At 44.8% G+C, this 12,232-nt stretch overlaps 1 protein-coding gene across 1 annotated transcript; it reads right to left on the bottom strand.

Annotated features, from left to right (window-relative positions):
* Nucleotides 1-4,771: 4,771 nt before the first annotated feature.
* On the bottom strand, nucleotides 4,772-11,975 carry LOC310798141 (semaphorin-7A-like; the record flags this gene model as incomplete). The annotated part of the gene is made up of 6 exons (XM_083660624.1): nucleotides 4,772-4,954; nucleotides 5,650-5,789; nucleotides 10,319-10,429; nucleotides 11,139-11,238; nucleotides 11,535-11,636; nucleotides 11,940-11,975. The coding sequence occupies 6 exons, from the start codon at nucleotides 11,973-11,975 to the stop codon at nucleotides 4,772-4,774; spliced, it is 672 nt and encodes a 223-aa protein (XP_083516750.1).
* Nucleotides 11,976-12,232: the final 257 nt, after the last annotated feature.

The following is a 12,232-nucleotide window of genomic DNA, read 5'->3' as shown; positions in this document are numbered from 1 at the left end:
ATTCATACTGTATACACACAGCACTCATCCCCCTGTAGAGACACAAAGAGTCAGCTACATTCATACTGTATACACACAGCACTCATCCCCCTGTAGAGACACAAAGAGTCAGCTACATTCATACTGTATACACACAGCACTCATCCCCCTGTAGAGACACAAAGAGTCAGCTACATTCATACTGTATGCACACAGCACTCATCCCCCTGTAGGGACACAAAGAGTCAGCTACATTCATACTGTATACACACAGCACTCATCCCCCTGTAGAGACACAAAGAGTCAGCTACATTCATACTGTATACACACAGCACTCATCCCCCTGTAGAGACACAAAGAGTCAGCTACATTCATACTGTATACACACAGCACTCATCCCCCTGTAGAGACACAAAGAGTCAGCTACATTCATACTGTATACACACAGCACTCATCCCCCTGTAGAGACACAAAGAGTCAGCTACATTCATACTGTATACACACAGCACTCATCCCCCTGTAGAGAGACACAAAGAGTCAGCTACATTCATACTGTATACACACAGCACTCATCCCCCTGTAGAGACACAAAGAGTCAGCTACATTCATACTGTATACACACAGCACTCATCCCCCTGTAGGGACACAAAGAGTCAGCTACATTCATACTGTATACACACAGCACTCATCCCCCTGTAGAGAGACACAAAGAGTCAGCTACATTCATACTGTATACACACAGCACTCATCCCCCTGTAGAGACACAAAGAGTCAGCTACATTCATACTGTATACACACAGCACTCATCCCCCTGTAGAGACACAAAGAGTCAGCTACATTCATACTGTATGCACACAGCACTCATCCCCCTGTAGAGACACAAAGAGTCAGCTACATTCATACTGTATACACACAGCACTCATCCCCCTGTAGAGAGACAAAGAGTCAGCTACATTCATACTGTATACACACAGCACTCATCCCCCTGTAGAGACACAAAGAGTCAGCTACATTCATACTGTATACACACAGCACTCATCCCCCTGTAGAGACACAAAGAGTCAGCTACATTCATACTGTATACACACAGCACTCATCCCCCTGTAGAGACACAAAGAGTCAGCTACATTCATACTGTATACACACAGCACTCATCCCCCTGTAGAGACACAAAGAGTCAGCTACATTCATACTGTATACACACAGCACTCATCCCCCTGTAGAGACACAAAGAGTCAGCTACATTCATACTGTATACACACAGCACTCATCCCCCTGTAGAGACACAAAGAGTCAGCTACCTTCATACTGTATGCACACAGCACTCATCCCCCTGTAGAGACACAAAGAGTCAGCTACATTCATACTGTATACACACAGCACTCATCCCCCTGTAGAGACACAAAGAGTCAGCTACCTTCATACTGTATACACACAGCACTCATCCCCCTGTAGAGACACAAAGAGTCAGCTACATTCATACTGTATACACACAGCACTCATCCCCCTGTAGAGACACAAAGAGTCAGCTACCTTCATACTGTATACACACAGCACTCATCCCCCTGTAGAGACACAAAGAGTCAGCTACATTCATACTGTATACACACAGCACTCATCCCCCTGTAGGGACACAAAGAGTCAGCTACATTCATACTGTATACACACAGCACTCATCCCCCTGTAGAGACACAAAGAGTCAGCTACATTCATACTGTATACACACAGCACTCATCCCCCTGTAGAGACACAAAGAGTCAGCTACATTCATACTGTATACACACAGCACTCATCCCCCTGTAGGGACACAAAGAGTCAGCTACATTCATACTGTATACACACAGCACTCATCCCCCTGTAGAGACACAAAGAGTCAGCTACATTCATACTGTATACACACAGCACTCATCCCCCTGTAGAGACACAAAGAGTCAGCTACATTCATACTGTATGCACACAGCACTCATCCCCCTGTAGAGACACAAAGAGTCAGCTACATTCATACTGTATACACACAGCACTCATCCCCCTGTAGAGACACAAAGAGTCAGCTACATTCATACTGTATACACACAGCACTCATCCCCCTGTAGAGAGACACAAAGCACACAGCACTCATCCCCCTGTAGAGACACTTAGGCTCAGCTACTCTATATATATACAGTGCTGTTTCACAACTTCTTGTAGCCGTCTGCAGCAGAGACAGCAGGAAACCCAGCAAAGATTGTGGCCATGTTGGCAGAAAGACTCTCTGAGAGGTTAGAAAGTGGAACTGAAGCCGTTTTCCCACATGCGTACCGGAAAATTACCTGTAAGTCAATATCGGACATTTCCCTTCACACCTCTCCTCTGGCATGTGGGAATCTATCAGCGAAATTGCCTGTATGTGGGGGGGGGGGGGGGGGGCGGCACTGCAGAGCGGGTGGGGAGTGACGTGTCGGCAAAACTCCGAATGGTGAAATAAGTTTGCTTGTTTATCCGTTCACCTGCGTCGCGTTGAAGCAATTTATTACAGACTGGCTTCATTTGATGTGTCCGGGCTTGCCTTGGCTGTCGGCAACGTTGCTTAGTCCCTGTCGGGCTGTGACTGAAGGAGGAGGACGGACTGTGGCCAGAGAGCGAGCAGAGAGGAGAGGGGAAAATCAGCACACACACACATGAAGCTGACATAGGCTACTGCTCTTATTATCACAAGATCATTTCGCCAGTTTGCTTTAATGTGCGCTAATGATTAGATTATGCCCACTGGAACATTAAGCAACGTGTGTACACCTCGCCCATGAGAGTGTCGCGCAGAATATGAAGATAGACTAAACCGGGGACAGATCATGACTGATGATTATGTACCTCTGCGCTGCTGCGTGAGACTAGAGCCGTCTGGGAAAATGCTCTGAACAATTTTGACGACGTGGAATGGAAGCGTCATTTTCGCATGTCCCGGTATTACGTGCTGAGTCTGGTCCGACCCGCACGCAAGATCACCCGGTGGCAAAAACCACTGGAAGCGCGTTTGCGACTGGCAATAGTCCTTTGGTGGTACGCAACACCAGGGGAATATCGAACAATCAGCTGTGTATTTGGTGTTGGACTGTCTACTGTGTGCACTGATAGCGGAAAATGACTGGACCCCTTTCTCACCTGTCTGTCTGTCGCGGCATACCGCTCTTCTGACTGGCTGGAAACTGGTGAAATGTCGGGGACGACGGGGTCGCGCTTATACCGGCACGGCGCCTTTCTCACATGCAGGCATTAGACCACGTACCGGTCATTTTGCGGTACAAAGCGCATGTGGGAAAAGGGCTTGAGGTTGACGAAAGAGGAAGCAGAAGCAGCCGACTCTACAGCCTCAAAACACTCATCTGTTCAAACAAGACACCCTAAAGAGCTGAAGTGAAAGGAAATGTCCAAAATACAATCAATCATCAACAATGACTGAGTTTGTACTTTTCCTGCTAATCTACTATTAAAAATGAGACGTTGAGATTTTGTCCGCAGGTTTGGTTTGGTCCTGTTTTGTATTTATTTACAAGCCTGTTTGTTTGTTTTTGCTTTTAGTTTAAACTGCCGTTCTGTTCTGTTTTTGCCTTTTGCCTACCACAGTTTTTGTTCACCCTTTTGGATAACCTGCTTGATTTTGTGCTTTTCGTGTAATTAGCTAATTAGCTATACCACACCCACACCTCCCTAGCCTGGGTAAACCCAGCCCCCAGTGACCTGCTCTCAGGCTCACCCTGCTTACAGTCACAAGGTGACTGGGAACTGAGAGAGCAGGTCACGTGGGGGCTGGGTTTACCTAGGCTAACACCACCCTAGCACACCCCTCCTCCCTACCACCCCCCCACCTTCTTAAAGGTGCGTTCACACCGAGATATTTATTTTTCGCTCTGTCGCTCAAGTCAACCCTTTGGAATCGCTCTGTCGCTCTGTTTAAATCGAACGAAAAAAGGGGCTCGCAACACAAGTTTTAGATAGCTCCCGTGGCGGACATTTATTAAGACAAACAGTTTCGGCCCAATTCGGGCCTTCGTCAGTGTCAAGTCTGGATGCTCTGTTTAAATCGCTCATCAACAGGCACACGAAATGACGGACATGTGGGGGATATAACGTTACGCAATGTCATGATATTTGTCCACTACGAGCCACCTTCATTGTTTACAAGCTAAAGCCTATCAGCGTGCTCCTAATGCGAGCTCCATACCGGTAGGACAGACTTCACTTCATGTCAGCTGTCAATGTGGTTTGTTGCCACACAATAAACCAGCGGTTTGTTCCAAGCCAGTGTGATCCTTGACTCGCTCTCACACGGCAGCCAATCAGCGTTGAGCGGCGAGCGACTGATGCCAGCGTAATTTCGCTCGACTTGGGATATTTCATCTCGAGCGACGAGCGTATTTTCTCCCTATCGCTCTGTCTCTGTCGCTCGGACGCCCAGCGATTTTTCTCCCAGGCGAATATACGCTCAATCGCTCGTTTGCATTGACTTTGTATGTCAACTCGACGCCAGCGAAAAACTTTAATAGGTCGGTGTGAACGCACCTTAACACACCCCCACCTCCTACCTCCGTACCACATGCCCACTCACCTGATGTAGCCCCGCCCACTTGACGCACTGTGTCTCGACTTCCTGTTAAAAACACAGGCTGTTCTACCTGCTCAAACTAGTCTGACTCACCTGGTCAAAAGGGAGCATCCCAAAACCTTTGGCTGATAATTCTGCTCATCAAATCATTTCAAAGAACTTCCAAAAAACGCTTTGTACCTGAGTAAAACATAAGACATTGATAATGGAATCCTACCATTCATTTCTGAAGAGTGCGTAGACCCTGGTGTCCTGCCAGTGGTGTGCGTGTACGGCAGCCACATCCACCAGCTCAGAGTAGTGCTGTCTGCTGTCATGGTCTCCACAGAAGAGCCTGGCGTTCAGCCGGGACGTCCACACGTCCTGCAGGTAGTTCTTAGGCCCACCATGATCTGCCTGGAAGCCGAGGAACATCGGCAGGTTAGAGTTGGCTTCATTCTGTCTACAGCTGTTATACTGCGTACACTATCCATCACTTTTCATTCATACACTCATACTTTTTGTCTGTAATGATTGGTCACTGTGAACCCAGCCTTTATATAGTTTACTATTCCTCCTGTCAGCATATACTTGAAAAAGGCCTTGTACCGAAACGTATAATAAATTCCTGTTTGAGCAAGTGAAGACAGTGTGCGGGTGTCCCTTCCTCTTCTAAGTGCATCTACTCCACCTACGCACCTTCCACAAGACTTCTCAGGTCTGCAAGAGTCTTTGGATTATCATTGATACATTCTAATATGGTCTCATGTGGCAATTGTTGGTGCATATTTGAATAATCCACATTGCTATATTCTTGTTTCTAGGTTTTTTAGGGTTTTAGGGTCCATTTCCTTTTTTTCTTTCTTATTTTTTTGCTGATGCAACAACTCAATTCCCCCACAGAGATCAGTAAAATGTCAACTTATCTTTGCTCAAAACTCAGACGTGATGTTAAATCAGATGGGCTGATAGGCGAGAATAAACCGGTTACGGCAGTTACAGATTGTTTCCCCTTTATATAAAGGACATAAACGTCCGTTATAGTTGTGCGTCGCGGCTAAAGGGTAGAAATATACAGTGGAATAATCAGTGATTGTTTGTATGGCACTTACCATGCAAACCTGGGCAACAAAAGGCAGCCACCTAGTACTGTCCCTCGCTGAATCAGTGTTTTTCTCCTTATAGAAGGCAAACACTTTGTCCTGCAGTGTATCCTCTCTGCTGCTGACCACCAGACCCACATACTGCTGCTCTGCACACAGGCACAACACAGGGACTATTTGTTTCTATAGCCTGAGGAGGTAGATGCACACAGGCACAACACAGGGACTATTTGTTTCTATAGCCTGAGGAGGTAGATACACACAGGCACAACACAGGGACTATTTGTTTCTATAGCCTGAGGAGGTAGATACACACAGGGACAACACAGGGACTATTTGTTTCTATAGCCTGAGGAGGTAGACACACACAGGGACAACACAGGGACTATTTGTTTCTATAGCCTGAGGAGGTAGATACACACAGGCACAACACAGGGACTATTTGTTTCTATAGCCTGAGGAGGTAGATACACACAGGGACAACACAGGGACTATTTGTTTCTATAGCCTGAGGAGGTAGACACACACAGGGACAACACAGGGACTATTTGTTTCTATAGCCTGAGGAGGTAGATACACACAGGGACAACACAGGGACTATTTGTTTCTATAGCCTGAGGAGGTAGATACACACAGGGACAACACAGGGACTATTTGTTTCTATAGCCTGAGGAGGTAGATACACACAGGCACAACACAGGACTATTTGTTTCTATAGCCTGAGGAGGTAGATACACACAGGGACAACACAGGGACTATTTGTTTCTATAGCCTGAGGAGGTAGATACACACAGGGACAACACAGGGACTATTTGTTTCTATAGCCTGAGGAGGTAGATACACACAGGGACAACACAGGGACTATTTGTTTCTATAGCCTGAGGAGGTAGATACACACAGGCACAACACAGGGACTATTTGTTTCTATAGCCTGAGGAGGTAGATACACACAGGGACAACACAGGACTATTTGTTTCTATAGCCTGAGGAGGTAGATACACACAGGGACAACACAGGGACTATTTGTTTCTATAGCCTGAGGAGGTAGATACACACAGGCACAACACAGGGACTATTTGTTTCTATAGCCTGAGGAGGTAGATGCACACAGGCACAACACAGGGACTATTTGTTTCTATAGCCTGAGGAGGTAGATACACACAGGCACAACACAGGGACTATTTGTTTCTATAGCCTGAGGAGGTAGATACACACAGGGACAACACAGGGACTATTTGTTTCTATAGCCTGAGGAGGTAGACACACACAGGGACAACACAGGGACTATTTGTTTCTATAGCCTGAGGAGGTAGACACACACAGGCACAACACAGGGACTATTTGTTTCTATAGCCTGAGGAGGTAGATACACACAGGGACAACACAGGGACTATTTGTTTCTATAGCCTGAGGAGGTAGACACACACAGGGACAACACAGGGACTATTTGTTTCTATAGCCTGAGGAGGTAGATACACACAGGGACAACACAGGGACTATTTGTTTCTATAGCCTGAGGAGGTAGATACACACAGGCACAACACAGGGACTATTTGTTTCTATAGCCTGAGGAGGTAGATACACACAGGCACAACACAGGACTATTTGTTTCTATAGCCTGAGGAGGTAGATACACACAGGGACAACACAGGGACTATTTGTTTCTATAGCCTGAGGAGGTAGATACACACAGGCACAACACAGGGACTATTTGTTTCTATAGCCTGAGGAGGTAGATACACACAGGCACAACACAGGGACTATTTGTTTCTATAGCCTGAGGAGGTAGATACACACAGGCACAACACAGGACTATTTGTTTCTATAGCCTGAGGAGGTAGATACACACAGGGACAACACAGGACTATTTGTTTCTATAGCCTGAGGAGGTAGATACACACAGGCACAACACAGGGACTATTTGTTTCTATAGCCTGAGGAGGTAGATACACACAGGGACAACACAGGGACTATTTGTTTCTATAGCCTGAGGAGGTAGATACACACAGGGACAACACAGGGACTATTTGTTTCTATAGCCTGAGGAGGTAGATACACACAGGGACAACACAGGGACTATTTGTTTCTATAGCCTGAGGAGGTAGATACACACAGGGACAACACAGGGACTATTTGTTTCTATAGCCTGAGGAGGTAGATACACACAGGGACAACACAGGGACTATTTGTTTCTATAGCCTGAGGAGGTAGACACACACAGGGACAACACAGGGACTATTTGTTTCTATAGCCTGAGGAGGTAGATACACACAGGGACAACACAGGGACTATTTGTTTCTATAGCCTGAGGAGGTAGACACACACAGGCACAACACAGGGACTATTTGTTTCTATAGCCTGAGGAGGTAGATACACACAGGCACAACACAGGGACTATTTGTTTCTATAGCCTGAGGAGGTAGACACATTCAACACAACTGCAAAACAGAGCCAACTCTTTGATGGTTATTGTCATTAATCAAGCATGGGCATTGGGCAGTGGTGGCCTAAAGCCTAGTTCCTCATTGCGCGGCTCGAGAGACGCTGGCGGCTCTCGAAGCTTTAGTTGGCAGCTCTAAGAAATTGCAAAAACAAATCCCCCTCCCCTGCTCTCCCCAAAATTTCAATAAACCTTTATGGCATATTATTACAATACAATACTGGTGTTGACAGTAATAGAAGGTGCCAAATCATTCAAAACAATAAGCATTTTGCTTTTAGGAGTATTGTGCCAGCGTGCAGCGCTGTTCCAAAACGTGTCAACGTGTGTCGTTGCCTGGGAAACACACATCCCATAATACAACTGTTCGCATCGCATCCCATAATAGTATGATGATACTTGGGATGCCATTGCGAACATAGATGCGAACAGGTTAGCTAAAACTTTAGCGTCGCCAGCGACGGCCCCCGCCGTTGCGGTCGGGGTACGTTTCGAAATCCCTCCAGGCCTGAAAGATTTTCTAGGGGAAACTGGTACATATGTGTGTGTGTGTGTGTGTGTGTGTGTGGAAAACAATAAAACACAAAAAAATGGTAGGCAGATGTGCTTGGTTGGGGTGGCTTTTGGTGTTTTGCGGTAAAAGTGGCTCTCCTATTGACTTTGTCCTGCCAGTGCTGCCCTCATCGAGGAAATAATGAGGATCACTGGCCTAAAGGTTAGAGAAGCGAGCATGTGACCGGAAGGTTGTCGGTTCAATCCCCGGGACCGGCAGGATAAATCTGGGTGAGGAAAGTGAAAAGGCAGCGCCTGCCCCTCCCTCATTACCACCACTGAGGTGCCCTTGAGCAAGGCCCTTAACCCCCTAACCGCTCCAGTGGAGCTGATCAGTGGCCAACAGATCAGACTGTGGTTGTACTGGTCAGCTTCCAGGTGTGAATGTGTGTGTGAATGTGAACAGGGCGCTCCTGAAAAAGAGAGCATTGCTCTCAGTGAGATCTAGACTCCCCCTGTATAAATAAAGGTAAAAATAATAATAATCTGGTGACATAACACTGGCAAGGTTGTGGCAACAATAAATCTGTCTTATGAGGCAGGGTATCTGTAGGTTTAATAAAAAAAAACGTAAGACTTTGAAGAGCTTTTTAACGCTGCCTGGAATTTAATTTAAAGACCATAAAAACCAAAATAAAGAAGCAAAGTTGGTCTATTTCTGATTGAACACAACTAATAGAACTATAGAAACTACTGTATAAATAGGCAGTACAGTGCACTCCTCTTTTAGTGATCACATTTGGACGAGTCACTATAAGCGGATTATCATTATAACAATTTATTTTCTTTTTCTTTATTTCTCATGCAGATTACCATCTAATTGACATTTGTACCGTATATGTATTACATGAATACAGCAAATATAAAGTAAAGTTGACTTTAAAAATCCATACAGTAAGTTAGGCTTCCAGCTGTTTCAAACACAGCGGTCTCGCGTAGACAGACATGCGATCATATCTCCACAGACAGAGATGCCGCGATCTCTCCATATACAGAATATAGACAGACCTGCACTGAGTATCACTGCTGTATCTCGTTTGCTCAATCTTGGCAGTTTTTAAGTAAAAAAATTATAAAATTACTGCAGTTTTAAACATTTTTCCATTGTTCTCAGGTGGGTCAAGGCCCAAAATGATCACTGTACGCGGAGTATTGATCACTATAAGCAGATTATTTAAACAGCTTGTGTATAGGAATGATTCAGGACCAAGCTTTTTGATCACTATAAGTGGTTGATCACTATAACCATGATCACTATAAGCGGTTGATCACTATAACTATGATTACTAAGCGCATTCCACTGTATAAGAAAGAACAGGCCAGGGTATTAATTGTTGACATGAAGCAGATACATGTATGATGGAAAACTGCAGTATGCACACTCTAACCCTGTTATGTATCAATGGAACAGTGTAAAGAAACCTGTCACAGCAGTGCGAAGAAAATGACAATAACTGTGTTGAAGACCGTGTACTGTCATACTTTGTGAGGCCTTTGAGAGTAAATATTTTAAGACATTTTTGGGAGCAATGAAACTTCAGGATGATTATGCACCACTTGCAAATACAAGCCGGGGAATACCTTCAGGTAAATGTGGGCTAACCCACCATGTGACGGGCTAATTGTAATTCCAAGTAACCCCTAGCAGCTTTTACAGAGAACATATATGTATGACAGTATGAGTACCCTTTCCGTGGTTCGCTGGTCCGACTCCTTTCTCTCCAAACTTGTAGATGCCAACCAAGTCTGTAGAGGGACTCGAGTGAGTGATGTAGAGGTCTGCACGTCCTGCGCTCTCTGGAAAGACAAGACTAACAATTAGCTGTGATCGTTTGCTTTTGTTTGCAGACAAGAGCCGTTCAGTCAACAAACTGTGGTTCAGAGTGTTCAGTCAGAGACATGTCACATTTTCTCTGAAGGAGCACCCGTTAGTGGGTTTGATGATGTGACTGACTCAATAAGTTCATGCAAACCTGTGGTCTTTAAGTGCCATAGTTTTTTTTGTTTTTTGTTGACATGTAAATTGGAAGGAGGTGGGCACTTTAAGTGTGGTCACCCAGAGGCACCACACTCTGTATTAATCCATCTGTATTATGAGAGGGGTGCCCTTTTTTCCACTTGAGCACCTGCCCTCCAAAATGTCTGTCCTCCACGCCACTGGCAGAGAGCTCTACGTGCGTGACGCGGCCGCTCTCCATTTCTCCAAACTGAGACCGTGTCATAGCACTGACTGTCGTGTCGGCAAGGACCTCCTACAACCCCACATGAAAAAACCACAACTATCCCTTTAAATGCAGATATAAGCTGCCTTCTAGACAGGATGGCAGTACTCTGGTGAAACAGGAAAGAAACATACAGTATATATATATATATATATATATATATATATATATATATATATATATATATATATATATATATATATATATATATATATATATATATATATATATATATATATATATATGTATATATACTGTATGTATATATATGTAGAGGCACTCACCACTAAGGACAGATGGTTCACCTTCCTTCACCCTTGTCATTATTTTTCTCATGTGTGGAGTGCAAGATGGCTGCTCAGGAGATGACAGCTCTGTTATATTCTGCAAGGGAATAAGTCTGTTAATACAAATAACCAGCAACAGCCAACATTGTATTGACAGAGCACACAAGTCCTCTAATTATTATTTAGCCTGCCCTATACAACATTTAGAACAAACTACATCAATAGAAAGTCCATGTACTGGACACACTCATAGCTACTGGACACACTGTTGGATTGACAGGTGATTACAATTTTTATTCACTGCTGTTGCTAGATGTAATTCTAGAGCAGAGTACAATGAGATCCATTATTTCTAATCAAAACAGAAATAGTTGGGGTTCTGCTGTCTCTCACCATATCACAGCAGATGGTTCCCTTGCCATCAGTTGCACACAGGAACAGCTGGTTGGTCTCGCTCCTCTTGTGAAGCACAGTGATGTTGTCATGGCAACTAGCCTGACGGACACGAGCAGAAGCAAATATTGAGGTGACATGATGTTATGTATTCAGCTGAAGCTCAGATTCAGGGTTCCACGTCACAGTGAGTGGAACAGATCCAGGGTTCCACGTCACAGTGAGTGGAACAGGAGAATAACCATCACTCACAGGGTTCCACGTCACAGTGAGTGGAACAGGAGAATAACCATCACTCACAGGGTTCCACGTCACAGTGAGTGGAACAGGAGAATAACCATCACTCACAGACAGATCCTACTGTGCTATGCTCGTCTCTATTACATCACCTTGTGAGATACTCACTTGGTCACTGGTGCATTCCTTCCACAGCATAAACATTTCCTCAATAGGCTGTAAACAAAAAAATTAAAGTCTGTCACTTTTCTCCATTTAATTATGGATTAACAACGTGTAGTTTGATTGAAAACACGTTTGCCTCCCAGCAATGAACTAATCAACTCCTAATGATTTCCAAAAACTGTTAGAATTATTGTTCAGCAAATTGGAACTTCCATATCCGGCATATGGATCAGAATAGCAAACACTTTTTTCTCAGAGTACAACAGGAATGTGTGCAGACACATATTGCAAGTTAC

Source organism: Poromitra crassiceps, assembly GCF_964638095.1.
Source record: "Poromitra crassiceps genome assembly, chromosome: 25".
NCBI lineage: Eukaryota > Metazoa > Chordata > Actinopteri > Beryciformes > Melamphaidae > Poromitra > Poromitra crassiceps.
Note: the sequence above shows the minus strand (reverse complement) of the source record. Positions and strands in the feature narration are given on the sequence as shown.